This window comes from Hippoglossus hippoglossus, chromosome 9 (genome assembly GCF_009819705.1).
Source record: "Hippoglossus hippoglossus isolate fHipHip1 chromosome 9, fHipHip1.pri, whole genome shotgun sequence".
In the NCBI taxonomy this organism is placed as follows: domain Eukaryota; kingdom Metazoa; phylum Chordata; class Actinopteri; order Pleuronectiformes; family Pleuronectidae; genus Hippoglossus; species Hippoglossus hippoglossus.
Window position 1 is genome coordinate 6,525,880 of NC_047159.1, and position 17,055 is coordinate 6,542,934.

Genomic DNA, 17,055 nt, shown 5'->3' on the forward strand with positions numbered 1-17,055 from the left:
GAAATATTCACATCCTTTAAAGTAAATATATGTAAAAGACGGAAAAGTTTGATTGGCCCCAGTGACTGATTTGATGACATTAGTTTGTTAACTTCAACCAAGGAGCTCATGTTTTCACCTCTGTCCTTTTGTTTGTCAGCAGCATTACAAAAAACAAGCTTTCTTGAACACTGTGAGTTTCGATAAGTTTCTTGACAATTTCCCAGAGAATAAATAATTCATGGCTCTTGATGAAAAAAGGGAATTTGGTGCAGATCCAAATGAAGATCCAGAGGATCCAAGTAAGAATGACATGATTAATTCATCATCAGTTATTCTGCCAATTATTGTCTCAACCATTTGATTCAACGCAAGGTTGAAAAACAATTAGAAAAATGCCCAGTTTGCAAAATAAGTGTCTCAAAATGTCTCGCTTTTTTCCAATCAGCAGTTTAAAAACCCAAAATATAGTTTACAGATAAAAAAAATATTCAATTATTAACTGATTCATCATTCAACTTTTATACTCATCTGGTTCAGCAGTTTTACCTCCTCAATAGGATTTATATTTCTCCACAGACAGTTAAACGAAAGAAAGCAGGAGACCATGTGAACTTTGCACTTCAGTGCAACTTTTATTTTTTGCAAATACACTAGAAATGTTTACAAAAGGACTGTAGAAACATCTGTGCAGTGTAAATTATCAAAACTAAAAATGGATATTACTTTGAAATCATTTTGCACCCAACATGACAAGGGGATTGTCATTTTCAGCAGCAAAACAAAATTAGTATATCTTAAGAGGAAATGTCTGTTAGTGACTTCAGAACATCGAGACTGGGAGACATGGGTTTGTTACACCGAGGAGCAAATTAAGGAAAGAAAGAAAAGGATGGTATGGCACTAGTGCTCATCCCTGAAGGAGGGCGTCATTCATCTAGACAGATTACACAGCATCAATGCTTTACTTTACTCAGTCATCAAGATAATCAGCCTTCCAGTAAATCCCTCCAGTTTGACAGAAATGGTGCATTTGGCTCCACATACACGGTTTAACTCATTAGTTCTCATACTCAAACACAAACACCCAAATGAAACCATTCATGGACACTCTTACAGACATTTTTTTACAGGGCTCTGACTGGTCCCAGTGCAACAAACTGGTCCAACATTTACACTTTCAGGTTGTTTTTCTTTCAGTGTGAAAAAAAAATTGAAATGATGAAGGGTATTGAAATGTGCTCGGAACTCAAGCAGAATATAACAAAATAAAACAACTAAAATCCCACTAAAGAAAAAGGGAAAATACTCATACACAAGTTAAACCATCAAAAATCACAGGAAAGAAAATACATAAATATTATGTGGCCGCTGACAAAACATCCACAACTTATGTTACACAGCTCTGTATTGCTCTATACTGAGATGTTTCTCACTGCTCACAAAGAGCATTGATTAATTATTTCCTTTTGCACTGGGTGGTGAAACACAATATACATCATACTACCATCTGTGATTTATATATTGTTTTTGCCTTGATGTCAAAAGGCACATTCATGCTTCCACGCACACATAACACTGTTGTAAATACTTCACATAAGTGGTGGCACAATTCAAACAAAAAGAAAAAAGGTAGGCGGTAGTTTTGTGGCACAGCCGTTATCGCAGAGTAGAGTAAACACTGCGCTGGGGCAGATCTATGTGGGTTATCTTTGGTCAAGCAGGGACGAGCCAATGGGTTTGAAGGATTGGACTCAAAGGTCAATGTAGTCGAAGTCAGACGGGTGGAGCAGGGATGGCTCAGGTGTGTGTGTGTGTGTTTGAACAGACACTGTACAAGCAACACACACACGCCTCTTGGGATTAAGGTCTTTCAGGTTCAAGTAGATTTTTAAAAGGTGAATAACAACGAACTATGAGTTTGAACAAGGTGGAGGTTCATTCACGTAAGTGAAATAAAAAAAGGCCTTTAGTGAATCGATTTCACTTTAAAGAAAGAGTTCAAACACACTGGAAACACGCTGCTTCATCTGCTGGTGGAGAGTTGGATGAGAGTCACAAAGCTAGAGCGAGTAAAGATTATTAAAGCATAAAGACGTGGTCCGACTCCCGCTTTTCTCCAGTCGTTAAAAACTGTTTGTAGTTATGGGACTAAGTTATTTCAGGAGTTGAGAAAGTGAACTGTCATTTTCACATGGTCTAAAAAATAAAAATAAAATGTTAAATGCCCATGACAACATCCTTCAAGAGACATCGTCAAAAGTTGTGTTTTATCCAACTGACAGTCTAGTATATAAAAATATAAAATTTACTATAGGTCAAGACCAAGAAATGCAGCAGTCTCACCTTAGAGAACCTGAAGTCAAATTTTTGCTTGAAAATGATAATATAGTGTGTTCATCAACTACTTTTAGTTGGATTCTGTTTCCTTTGGACAGAGCCAGGCTGTTCAGTTTTTGTGCTAAGCTAAGCTAAACATCTCCAGTTTCATGTTGAGCAGAGAAACTGGAGAGCGGCATCGATCTCCTCTTCCTTCTCTCCAGCAGAAGCGGAACAAGCACATTTCCCACAGTGTTGAACTTCTGCTTTAAAAGGATTCTCCACCACAGTGTTATTAAACGACTTCTGACACCAATCTCCGATGATGCTGAAGTGGGCCCGTCCTTTCTGTCAAGTTAACTAACCCCTTCATAAACCCCAGTGATACATGTGATATGGTCCGCTAGTAGAAGAATGACTGGTTAACTGTGATAGCTTTACAAAAATGTGGTTAGTGATAACTGCTAAGTCCAATAAATGGCAGCAAGCTTTGGGCTTTGTATCTTGTGCTCAGGTGTCGCAAGGCTCGTCAACACAGAAAACCGTAAAGATTTAAGACGTGGATAAAAAAAGCCTGTGTGAGTCGACCAGAATACGAGCAAGTTATGGTTAAATACAAGTCCATAGGTTATGGCATTTTTTTTTTAGCAGCAATGACAAATACAAAAGTATATCAAAAGAAGACACTATGTGCTGAGAAGCAAGTTAACACAGAGGCAGGGACGTCTGTTGTCCTGGAAAACATCATCAGAACCAATACTAGCCAGGACAAACAGGGAAATGTACTGAACGTATGGACCACCTTCATCGAAATGAGCAGGACAAAGAAACAAAATAACACACAGGGCACAATATGCAGGCAAAGTGCAGGGAACTTTCCACGTTGACAGTGTTATGGCCCCGAATTCACTTCCCACTGGCGAACACCGACGAGTTTGACGTGTGACGAGACGAGTGTGGCGGACAGAAAAAACTGGAGACACAACAGGAAACGTAAGACAAACAGTGATTCAAGTGCTGCGTTTGCCTGAATGCCAACAGGTTCCTTGGCAAACTGTACGACTGCACAGCGGCGAGCGGTGAAGAGTCACGGCACTTGACAGTGTCTTTGACCTAACAAGCTGTAAATATATATAATAATTATAATAGGTCCCAAAAAAAACCTGGTGGCCTTGCGTCCGGCCTGGTTTTTAGCAATCCAAATTGTGCTTTCTCTAATAAGTAACAGTGTAGATGTGCAGGAGCGGCCGACACCAGAGCAAAGTCAGCGTCTCCCTGCACACCTAGAGGAGGACTGCTTGCTGGATTTGGTCAGAGGTATCTCTGTAACGTCTCCCCTTAAATATGTACAATGGCGAAAAGAGATTTCCAGCTTATATGTATGAAACATAACGAACACACTGAACCGTTGTAAGGCAGAAAGCAGGTTCAAGTCTCCCTTGTAAGATCTGTGGGTGTTGTTTTCTCCTTTTTGTTCTGAATGTGTGAAGAAGCCTAGAGGTTCGATTTTAATCGCGCTACTGTTGGTGATGTCATATCTAGCTACTAACACTTCAGCTGATTAGGACTCTGAAATGAAACTGTTTCATTTCTGTAACTAGTGTTATGGGAAAAAAAAGTGAGGCTGACAGAAAAAAAAAAAGGAGGTGGGGTTAAAATCACGAGTATATCAGGTGTCATGCGACATCGCGCCTGCATCAAGAAAACCAGTTGAGCATTGTCCATCACAACAGGACGTCGACGTGTTCGACAAGGTGCACAAACACTCTCACCAACAAATACTTGGAAGTGCGATGTGTGTGTGCACGCACCAATTCATCTTAGGAAGACAAAAAAGGCAAAAATGCTATAAATAGTTTGGCTCAGACTGTTTTTTTTCTTCAATATTTTTTTTTTTACAAAAAGGATATGCCAAGTTCAGTTTTGTTAGCAAAACCATGTTGTTATCTCTGAGCCCAAGAGCTCACAGTTGTGTCCTAAGTTTCCAGTTTACAGGGGATTTTTTTTTGTATCTGTCGGGTTTGAAGTTTTCTCCTCACGCAACACCGATGGAGAGGAAAGAGCAAGAAGATGATACCCACTGCTGTTTAGGTGAGTAATAAAAACACCCTTTCAGCCATTTTAGTCAGCAGAAGATCATGCATCCTTGTGCAGCAGCGACACCTATGCTACTGTGGTCCTTCAGAAGAGTTACGGAAAAAAGGCTTGTCCTGGCCGAGCCCGTCCGGACTCCCGACGTGTTTCTGGGCCGACCAGGACGGAAATGAGGAGTAAAGGTGTGGGAGCTTGTTGTGTTGCAGTACGGCAGGCAGTGAGGGCCATGCTCAGCAGGTAGAGTAGAGGAGGACAGAAAGTCATAAGAGGGCTCAGCGAGAGCATTGTCTTTGTTCACTAAACATTTACTGGGGGTTCCGCCCCGCCCCTTTCCCTATCCTCCCCACACACACACACCCCAAAAATATGTGAAACGAGCTCACTGTGTGTAAACCCCACCCGTGGTTAATGCATCACCCCTGTGCTGCTCCCTCAGCCCCCTTCCTGAGCTCCACGCTTGGCCAGGCGATTCTCCATCAACACTTCTGGGGCTCCACTGGAGACATGGCAATGTAGGAGCCGTTCTTCATTGGCTGGCTGGCGGGCGTTTCCGACGGCTCGTCCGGTTTGTCGCTGACCTGAGTGTAAGCCGTGTCGTCTTTTGCCGTCTGGAGGGGGAGAGTCAGGAGGACAGGAGGTGTCAGTACAAACCAAAGCACTGGCAAGACGTCCACATAGTCACACAATTAACACAGACATTGAAATGGGAATTAATGTTTTGACTGATGTTCACAGTAAACCACCACAACGTCAATATGAAGCAGTTACAACAAAAACACCCCAGAAATTATGAACGTAATTAAACAATGACCAATTACACTGTGAGGCGAGAACTCAAAAAGGGAATATCATGCCCCGTACACACAATTAAAAATGATAATAATCAGAGATGATGGATAACAAATTGAAAAATGAGAATAGCAAACAAGGCAAAAAAGAAGACTTACAGCAAAAGAATGAAAAGCTTCAGTAAAAACAATACGTTTTACTTCATTCTAAAACAGAAAAAGAAAAAAGGGGGGGGTTACAGAAAATTAAAATTAGAACATGTTAATACAACACTTTGTCACATTGCAATTAAGCAAAAACATTCAATGCAAGTATGAGGCTGAAGTCTGTCCAAAGGAAAACAAGATCCAGGCAAATTGTAGACTCCAGCAAACCTGCTGCTCATTAATTAACATGGTAGAATCCTGTTTCTTCAATGCATACAAAAATACAAAGTTTGGAGTTGGTTGTTAGCTTTGGACAGAGTCAGTCAGGCGAGCCAATTTACCCTCTTCCAGTCTTTATGATAAGCTATGCTAAGCTAACTGCCTCCTGGCATTCATATTCACACATATTTAAAACAGACATGAATATTCTCATCTAAAAGGCAAATATTGCCCATAATATTAACCGACACCATTAACATGCATGTAACGCGCCACTCTCTGGAAAATGAATAACCTGAACTACAACAATACAGACGGCAGACAGGCCAGAGTTCGTATCATCGATCCTGCACTAACGGGAGATAAGAGGTGAACATGTGCGGCTCCTCATTCTCGGGACTATTCCAGTTCAAAGCCCTTTGGTTCTCGGCAGTGCTACGACAGGGCACAGCTTCACGGAACAGAAGGGAGCTTAGATACTTTCTTTCTGAATACTCAGATTTGTTCGATTCATCCAAAGATGCATCGACTTGTTAGAAAATATTCAGCGAGGAAAAAAAAATGTAATAATAAAACGACATTTGATCCAGAATTGTAGAAACTGCTCATGCACGCTCTGCTGTGCAGGAATCATGCAGTGCGTTAGTTAACATGCGTGTAAGCTCGGGGGGGGGGGGGTAACCTGCAGCAGCTGGGCGAGGTTAGTGCATGAAAAATGTTCATCATGCAAAAACCCAGTCAACACTTAAAAAAAAAAAAAAAAAAAATCGGATTTACTGTGATGTATCACTACACGCTAGCTTTCCTCTAGGTCCCATATATACGCTGTAAAGCTCATGTCAGTGGGTAACTGTGGGGGATTAATGACACTCCAGGATTATTAAGGCCACAGAACCGGCGGCGGCTCCTACCTTCTTTTGGCGGTTTCGGCAGAACAAGACTACCAGCACCAGCAGCAGGATGACGCCCAAGCCCACGATGAGCAAGGGGAAGTTGGACACCAGCGTCACAATCAGGAGCAGCGTCCTCATCTGGGAAGCCGATTCATCATCAATCGTCGCCGTCTATGGTTTCGAGAGAGGAGACAGTGTTCACTAATGATTTTCACTCATCAGAATAGCTTTGTTTCAGTTGGTGCTAAAGGTGGGGGGGGGGGGGGGTCCTCACCTCATTGACGAACATGATGGGGAAAATGGTCTCGTTGATGTACTTGGTTTTGCTGCGGGGCAGAAAGAGAGAGAGACACAGAGAGGCGGGGAGGTCAGAGAGAACATCTGGCTCAACATGAGGCCGAAATGAAATGGGGACAGAGTGTGGTAACGGGGAAGTGGGTCAGGGTTCAGCAAAGTTCGACTTACGGGAACCCTTGGACTCTCTTCAGGATGATATTGAGCTGGGCTCGCTTGCAGGCACGAATGGGAACTCCTGTGGTCTAAATAAAAGGAGAGACAAATACTTTATTATAGGACGGAGCAGAGAAGTTTCAGTGAATATTAGCATATCTTTTATTTTCTCTTCTGTCTTCTCACAGACTTGAAGAAAACTGACCATTAAAATGTGAAAAAATAAAAGAATGAGAATAAATGTGCATACATTTGGTTTAAGCAGGGAAAAATCTACCATTTTGTTTGGTATTTTTGTCAAAGTATAAAGTAAATATCGATTTTATTCATCCGTTGACATTATTATTGTTAAAATGAGCATCAGTTGATTCAAGTTATCTGTAAGTGAACCTTAAAAATCTATTGAAATAAGTTTATAATAATTTATCCTAAGAAGTGAGAGTAACTAATCAATTCAATGCCTTCACATTCTTATTTTTCTTGCCTATCATGTAGATATTTATTTTCACAAATTCTTTTAAATTAAATATATGAATATTGTAAGAACGCCAGAGCCATGTATATCTTACAAAATGTATGTTACCCTCTCTAACCATTTAACTTGACTAATCAGAACCAAACACAAACCCCCTCAATGCAATCAAAAACACAGAGAGCTTTACAATCAAAGGAACTCTTCTCATTTAGATAAGATCGTCATAAACCAGACACACGGCCTCTAATCTGTTCTCATCGGAGTCGTACCGGTTGCAGGTCGAGGTACGTCTCGTGCTCCTCCTTGTTGGGGCTGAGCCCGTCGACGGCGTTGATGTACTTGGGGTCGGCTTGATAGAAGTGTGGGAAAGACACCACGATGGGAGCGCCTTGAGGGAAACAAGGGAGACAAACACATAAATAAAAATATGACTCAGTCTTTGTTTGAATGTGGAGAATGATTCCTTGGAAATACAACATGGGCCGGGAAGAGGAATATCAGCAACTGGTATTGTGCAATAAGCAAAATTACAACAGGGAGTAAACCTGCCCCTGTACCGTTAAACCTGTCAGAACTTTTAGACCAAACATATGTTGTGAAAAACTATGATACAGATTTTTTTAAATACCTATGTAAACTATACAAACAGTAGGGGTTACAGTGACATCTTTTCATGATACTACAACGACCTCCTGTGACAATCCTAGAGCAGATTACCTTATCCGAGCAATCACACTCAATGGCCACCATAAAATACTTCAATAGTCACTGCATGCAGTCAGCGCAGTTAATCATTGAACCCTGGGTTGAGTAAAACCTGGTGTGCTCAAAACACCGAGACACCAGGGCAGGGGCAGCTGACCGAACGACCATTTTAAGGCGGGGTGTAGAGAGACGGAGGGGGCTGAAAATGTGTCATGGGACTGGTTTGGGGTCATGAGAGGGAAGTGGGTGAAGGGTAACCGGGTCAGGCTCGATGGCAGCAGAGGGGGGGTTGTTCCTACCTTCTCGACAAACGCTGACTTTTAACACCCCGGTGCCGAGACAGTCTCCGGCGGGCACGCAGAAGCCCTCGTTGCTGGGGTTGTCCTTGGGGCTCATGAGGACGTCATTGGGGGGTGCGAAGCGGTACGCCTGGATGCCTTTCACCTCCACGTCTCTCACGTAGGCCAAATGAATGGACCTGTGGACAGGAAGCAGAGTCAGCGTCTAATTTTGGGGATTTATAAAATGAGATCTAGTCCAAGAGACTCTTCAGAAGTCTAAATAAAGACCTCGACAACCAACAACAGGAAGAAAATGTTGAAATGCTATTGTCATCCTCTTAATCTTCGAGTCTAACCTCAGCAGTTAGGGCTGTAAATAAATAGCCGCCATCTATGGGACGTCCACTTCCTGTACGATTAGCTTTCCAGGTGCGTTCAGGTCAAACTCCTGTCTTCACATACGTGTTTTGAATTTACCGTTTGCCTTATCTGAAGTTATATTAACCACGATTCCGTATCAGTGGATGTGTCAGCATGTGACTCAGCCCCTTGAACCTGACAGGAAGTTCTGGTGCTCGTGCTGCCTGGATGCTTTGACTGTAAACAAATTCATATCCACACGAGCGCACACACACATACACACACACACCTGCAGAGATCAGCGGCGAAGATGTAGAGCAGCTCGCTCCTGTTGATCAGCGGGTGGAAGACGGCGCCGTCCGTACCGTTGATCATGTTGCTCTGATCGGACGACCACCACGACATCTTGCTGTTGATTTGCAGAAAACAAGCTACATCAGTGCTACACTCGAGTACAAGGACATTTCGTAGTATTTTCATTTATCGCACTGGATATACACGTTACTTCTTACTTTGTTTTTACTGAAGTTGTGCATCAGATATAGTTACTAGTTCCTTTTGAGATTAAGATTAAAAATACAATGAGGATCAAACAGTTTTTCCATCTTTATTGGGTTGTGAGCTCTATCTCGCACTGTGCACTTTTGAATTGATCTCCTTGCACTTTTTCTTATTGAACAGATTCAGTGTGGAGTGCTGACTCGGAGGTTTCCTTCTGTACTGAAGCTGGAGAGTTGTCTCTCACTTGCAAGTCAATCTTCATAAAAGCTTCTGAGTAAATGTAATAAGTTTGTCTATAGCGTGATGGAGTGAAACATGGACATTTTTATCATTTCACACCGTCCATACTCAACAACTGAATCAGTTTACCATCGTGTATGGCAAAAGAAAAATTTCAAATCTGACTGTTACAGAAGCTGAAGGCAGCAAATGTTTGGCTGTTTAATTTCTGACGATTGTAGTCTGATTTTAAATGAAGTAGATTAACTTGTAATGGAGTATTTTTACACCATGCTATTGGTACTTTTACTTTAGTACTATCCAGCTACTGCTGGATTTTACTTGTACGTGTTGATCACATTCAAGGTACAAAGTCACTTGCGATGTACAAACAACTCATTTTGCAATCGTGCTGCAATCCTCCGCTGGACTTTCAGATGCAGGTCGTAAATGTGAATATCGTGACTGGGAGGAAATGATGTGTGCTGACAAGAGAGTGTTTTCGATCATTGAGAAGAAGAGAGACAATGAAATGTTTAAGAGCGCGTCTACAGCTGATATGAGTCTTCACCTCATGCCGTTCCAGGTGTCGATCTTGCCAAAATCCATGTAGTTCTCCTCGCCGGTGTGGAAGACAAACTCTCCTTCATGAGTGCCATTTTTCTGTGGAAAACAACACAGGGCTCAGTCAAGACTGCTGTGACTGACAGCAGAGAGGCAGCGTTCACGTCTACTGACAAAGGACCATGGGAAAGAAACGCTGCTTTGTATTTGTCAGCGATATGCCCCTTACGAGTATCGCTCAGACACAATGACGGACTTAGTAATTTGTTGAAGAACATAAAAACATGTTTTCACATTAACTGGTTTGACCTCAGAAAAACTTTCTTTGGCATTTTAAAAGCAGTCTTTGTGTTTGGCGCCACAACTAACAACTTGAGTGTGAGAAACGTTCGAAGATTGTGAAAAATATTGATCAGTCGTCTCCAAATTTCTCGTTTTCATCCAAATCCCAAAGATAATCAGTTAAGCATCAAATATGACAAGATACAAGCATCAAGTTGTCCCATTAGAGGCTGAGTGTGGATTTAATTGACTTAAAATTACTCAAAATGAATCATCTCTTTAAAAAAAAAAAAAGTGTTGATTCATTGTTTTAGTTTTGTTTATCTTACTCAAAATGCATCCCTCAGCGTCACAAGGCCGGTGATGCAGATTAAATAAGGAAGCACAATCCTCTTCCATCAGCATGTGGGGAATCTCACTTCTTACACGACGCCGCCACAAACTTCCTCTTGTCTGTTGTTTAGTAACCCTGAACAACCAACATCCAAGAGGTTTCTCAAGGTTTTTCTCAAGCCTCTGACGATCGCTTTTTAGGGAGAGCAAAGTGAGTCTAACTTTCCCCCCCCCAGCCGCTCACCTTCCACATCAGGCCAAAATTCTCGTCCACATCCGGCTGCAGGGCGTGGATCTTTGAGAGCAGAGGGTCTTTGAATCCCCACAGGACCTCGTGGACACTGCGGTTCATGAACATCTCAATTCCCAGACTGTTCATGTACATGGAGACGAAAGTACGCAGGACGAAGGAGTAGGTTTTCAGCTCGTTCATCACCGCCTGAAGGAGAAAAAGAGATGGGAAACATTGGAGGCAACGGTGAGACGCTTTGGGGGAAAGCTCGTGACCGAGTGGTTTGTATGGTCACAACATCAGAATGTCCCAATAAATGTAAGAGGACAATAGATACCAGTGTGTGAAAAATAAACACACAAATAACTTAAAGGATGTGTTGGAGCGGCTGCTGCACATCATAACAACACACATTACTCTGTACAGACACCACAAGTCTTACCACAAGTGGAATGTTGACAGTCGTGAGGATGTCAACCTTGGGATCCCCAGCGGACTTCTCGGGCACAAAGACAAAGGATTTGGGGTTCACGGCGAAAATCTTGGTGCCATTCTCCAGGAATGTTACGTTTTCCCTTGGCCTGTATTCCCTGGTGTTGAAATGTTATCAGCGGGTTAGTCCGGATATCTTTCTTTTTGTGATTTTTACAACCAGTTTCCTTTTCCATCACTACACAGTATTACAGCTGCCCCCCTACTTCCTATTCAATCTTTGAGTTTAGGTGTTCACAACAAAACCCACCTGTAAGTATATGGTCCGATCTGTTTGACAGCCGCCTTTCCGCCTTTCAGGAACACCTCTGGATTGGTCACATTGAAGAAGTAATACTCCATGTAAACAGGCGGTGGTGGATTCTTCCATGACTCAAACATTTGGCTCTTCTCCGTCAAAGTAATTTCCTGTCAGCAGAAAAAGAAAAAAAACACATTCAAATTGAAAAACGGCAAAAAAAGAAAAAGCTCCACAAGCTGAGCTCATAAAAAACATGTGGTTTCTCAAATTTGCCACACTGGTATATTCACGTTTTCGAACAGTCGGACAGAGCACCCAGCACTTTACTGGGAGGAGTTGGTGCCGGGCCAAAACCTTGATACCTGAGGGAGGCAGAGAAAACGTCCTTCACAGCTGAAAAACTGTCAGGACGGGCACAAAGTGTGGGCAAAAACAAAAACACTAGTCACTGACCTCGGCATGCCAAGGCAGGACTCTATCTGCAGACTGATAGTCAGCCCACACGCAAACCAGCAGATGTGTTGCAATCGTCAGTGTAGCAATTAGCTTTCTCTGCAGTCAATAGCCGTTAAACTACGTGCAAAATGGTCAGTTGCGTTTTTATGTTCAGCCTGTACAGGTCAAAGCAACCGCTACAAGGAAGAAGTGGTTTCAGACATGTTCTCGCTGTGATCGCGTGGAGAGGAACGAGCCTGGAAGCTGCGCTTGCTCGTAAACGTGTGTGTGTGTGTGTGTGACATAAGCCTGGTTGCCACATGTATGAACATGAGCAATCAGTAACCTTTAAACTACAACATCCGACTGTGTTAGAAAGCCGAAGAGGTTTGTTGACCGGAGGAAAAGGGAGCGAGCCTTTTTCCATTCTTCGGGGTATTTTTAAACTTTTGGAAGGAGAAAATGACCCACTTCCTCTCGTGCCTTTTTAATGGGAGAGTTTCTGAAAACCACCTGTCCCCTGAACACAACACACTCAAGAGGGGCACTACATTGTCTTCTGCACTCGAGACTTTGAGAACATTGTAGCTTGGGGTGTGGTTTGCACTTCCTGTTTATGTTGTAACTTCCGACATTTAAACATGTTTTGCTCTATACAATTGTTTGCCGGGTTTCGGTGCATCATCTCCCACCTCCACATCGAATGTGGGGTTTTGAAAAGTGTCAAGAGGGGGTCAGACAAGATATCGACTTTGGAAAAAGAAGGTTCAACTGAGGAGAAACATAAGATTCAAACAAACCAAAAAAAAGGAAAGTTCTCATTAAGCTGATATGGATATGTGGTTATGAATTACACCCTTTACCCATAGGACACATCTAAAATGTCCATATAATGTTATAATTTCCACGAGCACATAACATCTTAAATGTCTTGATTTGTTGAACCAATAAAGACAAAACCTAAAGATCTTCAGTTTACAGTGATGTACAAAAAATATATATTTTCTATTTATATAAAAAAAGGATTTATTATGGAGTTCAGCACCTTTTATATAAGCCTGTAGAGTCAGCTGTATCTTTTCTTTTTCTAAAAATCAAGAACTACTTGTGTTGCATTGCCCAATTTCAGATTTAACCCTGCAAACAATCAGTCACATTAAATCCTTAAACAATCAGTTCCACGATTTTGATGCTGCGGCTGACTAACTGCTTCCAAGAAAAGGTTTTCAGAATGAGAGAAGACAAACTGAAAAAAAGAACAAGCAGAACTTGGAAGAATTAAAGCTGTGAGATGCTCCTGGAGCCTTGAGAATTCTGCTTCTTAATTGTGAGCTGAAGAAGAAGCAGCATGTGCTATCCGGTCGGTGCAGGACAGAACTTGTAGAAAACGTCACGCTAAACTAAAAGATTGAATCATTTGGCCACTTTTCAAAACAAAATGTCAATACTGTCATTTCTAAAAAAAAAAAAACAGGTGTTGCTCATCTGACCTTTCCCCTGCAGCAACTTAAAGGCAAATGTAGTGTGACTGCCGCCTGCGTGGATCACTGTGTTTTCCAACCTTGAGTAAAAGGTCTTTCAAAAGGCCTTCAAAGTTAAACGAGGAACATTTATCTCCCTGAACAGAAACCTTGCTCTATCACCTAAGAAAAAAAAAAACACAAGTGAGGGACAAAGCAGAGAGAGGTTTGTGCGTGAGAGCAAAATGCTGCGTTATCCATTCGTTGGTGGGAAGGCCGAGATAAAACAAACAATGATGGTGATATGACACATGGTTTAACCAAACAGCTTAAGGCACAGCTTGGGTGTGGTGTGACAAGATCCTGTTTTAAGCTGCCATAGAGGAACTTAATTAAAAGCAAAAGGAAATCTATCATCTATTCCGGCTCCTGTATTGCAGATTTTGCGTTTAAGCCGAGCGCGGACGTCACATTTTGAGCTAAAAACATGACCTTGTTCTTGAAGCTTTTAGCCCAAACAGTCCTAATACCTTGAAAAGTCTCCTCTCCTGAACAGGGCGGAGAGGAGTGGCATGACGGGGTGTTTTTTTTCCTTTTCAATTTGCGCTGAACAGCTCGGAATAGGCCGACGCTGAACAACAACAACAACAAGGCGGCATGGAGTTTGCTTCCAGGCAAAAAAAATCAGGGCCCTGAGGCCAAGGAGTCTGTCAAATTCCTCACATGACTTGTGCATTGTTTCGATCCACACCCTGCTCAGCAAGAAATACAGAGTCTGCGTCCTGGAGCTTGGAACAACTCAGCTACATCATTATTTAAAAAGAGAGCCTCAGTCCACGGATTTTCTGAAGTCCGTTCAGCATGTCGACTCCTGTCTAATTCAATGGACAGACTGCGGCGAAAGAGGATTAGCTATGCTGTCATTTTGGGTAAATCGCCGGCCACATCAGAATTAGGTCCCCCGTAGATGAACTTTGACTGACTCTGTTAATTTGGGTCCGCTGGCATGCCATCCAAATTTAACTCCAGGAGGGGGAAGCGGTGTTAGAAGGCAGCTGTTTGAGTCTCCAACGTGGACAAATAGTCCCCAACAAGCTTTTCTGCTGAGCCGCTTCTGTATTTTATTCATCTCCGTCTTAGGGCGGCGGGGATGGAGAGCGACTTTGTGAGGGGGCGAGATGCCGGGAGATTTTTTAAGTCCAGATCATGAGTTTCACAGAGCATCCACCATTCATGGCAATAAGAGGAATGTGAGGTATTTTAAGGGGCAGGCGGCAGCAGTACGAAAGCCGGGTGGGAAAGCCGGGTGTCAAATGCCAAGACCTCCCCACCCCAGCACTCCTATAGATATAACTTAAATGTACATAATTCACTTCATACACTAATGTGGGCGTTTCTACACAGATTTACCGCCGTTTGCCCTTATTTTGATGGGAGCAAAAAGTCGATGATAACATCAATCTAACTGTCACATGATCACCGCCCTGCATGTTGAGCTCACTCTGGAGGTGTGGGTGAAAAAGAGTGACTGTTGTGGTCGTTTCTGTGCAATTTGCATGTTTTTAGTGCAAGTATTACAACTCCACACAAATGAGCCAGGGTTAGGACAGCATATTGAAGAGCCATGCATTTGAGTCACAGCTATTTAACCATTAACAATACCTCTAAAACCCCGTATGAGAGACAGATGATGCACCAATCACATGAATGCATTTTTTTGGTCTGGTCAATTCATGTTGGATGCTCGGGTTTACAGAAAGGTGGGCATCTGACACACGGTGCACAACTACCACTGGAAGTCAGGCACGCCACCGATTCGCCAGCCCCACTCGCCCTATAGCTCCCTCCCCCCATCCATCCCACCCAGCCAGCCCCGCACACCTCCCTCCCTCCCCCCCCAACCTAGAGTGTCCTTGCCGGCTGGAGATATCAACTACTACTACGGGCAACACTACTCAAAACAGTGTGTGCACCGAGCCCGCAATCTGCAGAAATGTGTCACCGGGTCATGCGCACAGGTCTCAGCCAGGAGGAGGAAACCCCATCGTGCCTTTTGCCCCCTTTTCTCCACATCCATGTAACGACAAGCTGATTGACGCCTGTCACATCAGGTTTAAGGAGATAAAAAACACAACATTAAATGGGGTTACGGTCCTTTTCTTCCCCGTGTGAGTGCATTTCTACACAAAGCAACGCGCATATTACGCATTTGCCAAACGTTAAAATATTACATGCGGATTAATCACCCGTCTCTGTGCAAGCTCGAAGCACGAAAACCACCGAAGCTGCACAACTACACGGACTGGGACTTACACGCTGCTCAACCTCGGATCATGCGGATCCCTTAGGAGGGAGGGAGGGGGGTGTGAGGGGGAGGGGGGGGGGATTCTTCGGCTCCATCCCGCGAGGCTGGAAGTGCACAATGCAGCAGAACACAAACCACCAGTAATGTAACAACAGATATAAAATAAAAATAAGAAAACACACACACACACACACACACAGACACACAATGATCGGTCAGTGAAGTGGATGGTGGTGTGACCCTGCGCGTCGCCCCGCCGGTGGGGATGCTGAATGCAGCACGGACTGGCCACTGCAGAGGAGACGGTTTCACGTTTAAACCCCCTCAAGTGTGACAGACGATGGGAAAAAGGCGTGAAAAGGAGAGAGAAATCACACCGGAAATGCGTCCACGGTTACAATTATCACTCAAAATTGGGTCCAACTCACCTTTTTTAACCGGCTGTGGATCATTGTTTGGAAGACTTGAGCCACGACCAGGGCGATCCCCACGATCAGGAGGTGAGCGCACACGATGCCGGTGGCGTAAATGGCACAGGATCTCCGCGTCATGATGCCGGGCGGTGGTGGGGGGTGGTTGTCCTCTCCGGGTTAAAAACAACTTCACGAAAGTCCCCAGAAAATGAGATCGAATAAGCGAAGAGACAGCGAAAAGGCGAGGCGCGTGGGAGCCGTCGTTTTTCCTGAGCCGCAGCTGGGGGGGGGGGGGGATTTGGAACTTATGTCTCCCGGATGCCGGAGAGAAAGGGACACTTGGTCTGTTTAAAAAGAAATAAAAATTGGCCAGAGAGATCTACGAGGAGACAGAAGGAGATGCTGGTCCTGCTCGCACCGGCGGTGGAATGAAACAGCGGCTCTCGGCGCGTCGGGACGTAGAAGAAGAAGTGATGGTCCTCCTCCTCCCCTTCCTCTACGCTTTAATGAACAGTCAGGCAAAAAAAAAAGGGTCGGATGCCTGGGCGGTGGGTGTGTGTAACTAGGAACAAAAAAAATAAAAGAGGCAGTTTTGGTGTTTTCTTTACACGAGTGAAGTCACTACCTTCTATGCAAACACTCATATACTAAAACAATTATCTTTCTTAATCGTGCCGTGCCTTAGTGTGTGCGCGCTTTTACGCACGACAACCGGTTTTGGCGTCGTTCTAATTTAAATATTTGTTTCTACAACAACTGATATTTTCAGTTTTAAAACAAGTTTGTAATCCACCAGGGTTTAAGAGTTTAGCAGCAGCGTGCTCTCATCCAAATGCAAGAAGTTGGTTGTATCCACCTGGCGAACAGT

At 43.4% G+C, this 17,055-nt stretch overlaps 1 protein-coding gene across 2 annotated transcripts; it reads right to left on the reverse strand.

Annotated features, from left to right (window-relative positions):
* Positions 1–589: 589 nt before the first annotated feature.
* Positions 590–16,695, reverse strand: scarb2a (scavenger receptor class B, member 2a). Of its 2 annotated transcripts, XM_034595327.1 has the most exons (13): positions 16,203–16,695; positions 11,584–11,741; positions 11,284–11,431; positions 10,854–11,048; positions 10,002–10,093; positions 9,000–9,119; positions 8,369–8,547; positions 7,634–7,752; positions 6,905–6,978; positions 6,714–6,765; positions 6,458–6,610; positions 5,340–5,387; positions 590–5,000 (listed from the first exon to the last, which is right to left on the reverse strand). In XM_034595327.1, exons 1-13 carry the CDS (start codon positions 16,323–16,325, stop codon positions 4,869–4,871), a joined length of 1,593 nt encoding a protein of 530 aa, XP_034451218.1. In that variant the 5' UTR covers positions 16,326–16,695; the 3' UTR covers positions 590–4,868. The 2 variants fall into 2 exon arrangements, with proteins under 2 accessions (XP_034451218.1, XP_034451219.1); XM_034595328.1 differs by lacking the exon at positions 5,340–5,387 and having other exon boundaries at positions 16,203–16,325.
* Between the last annotated feature and the right edge of the window lie 360 nt (positions 16,696–17,055).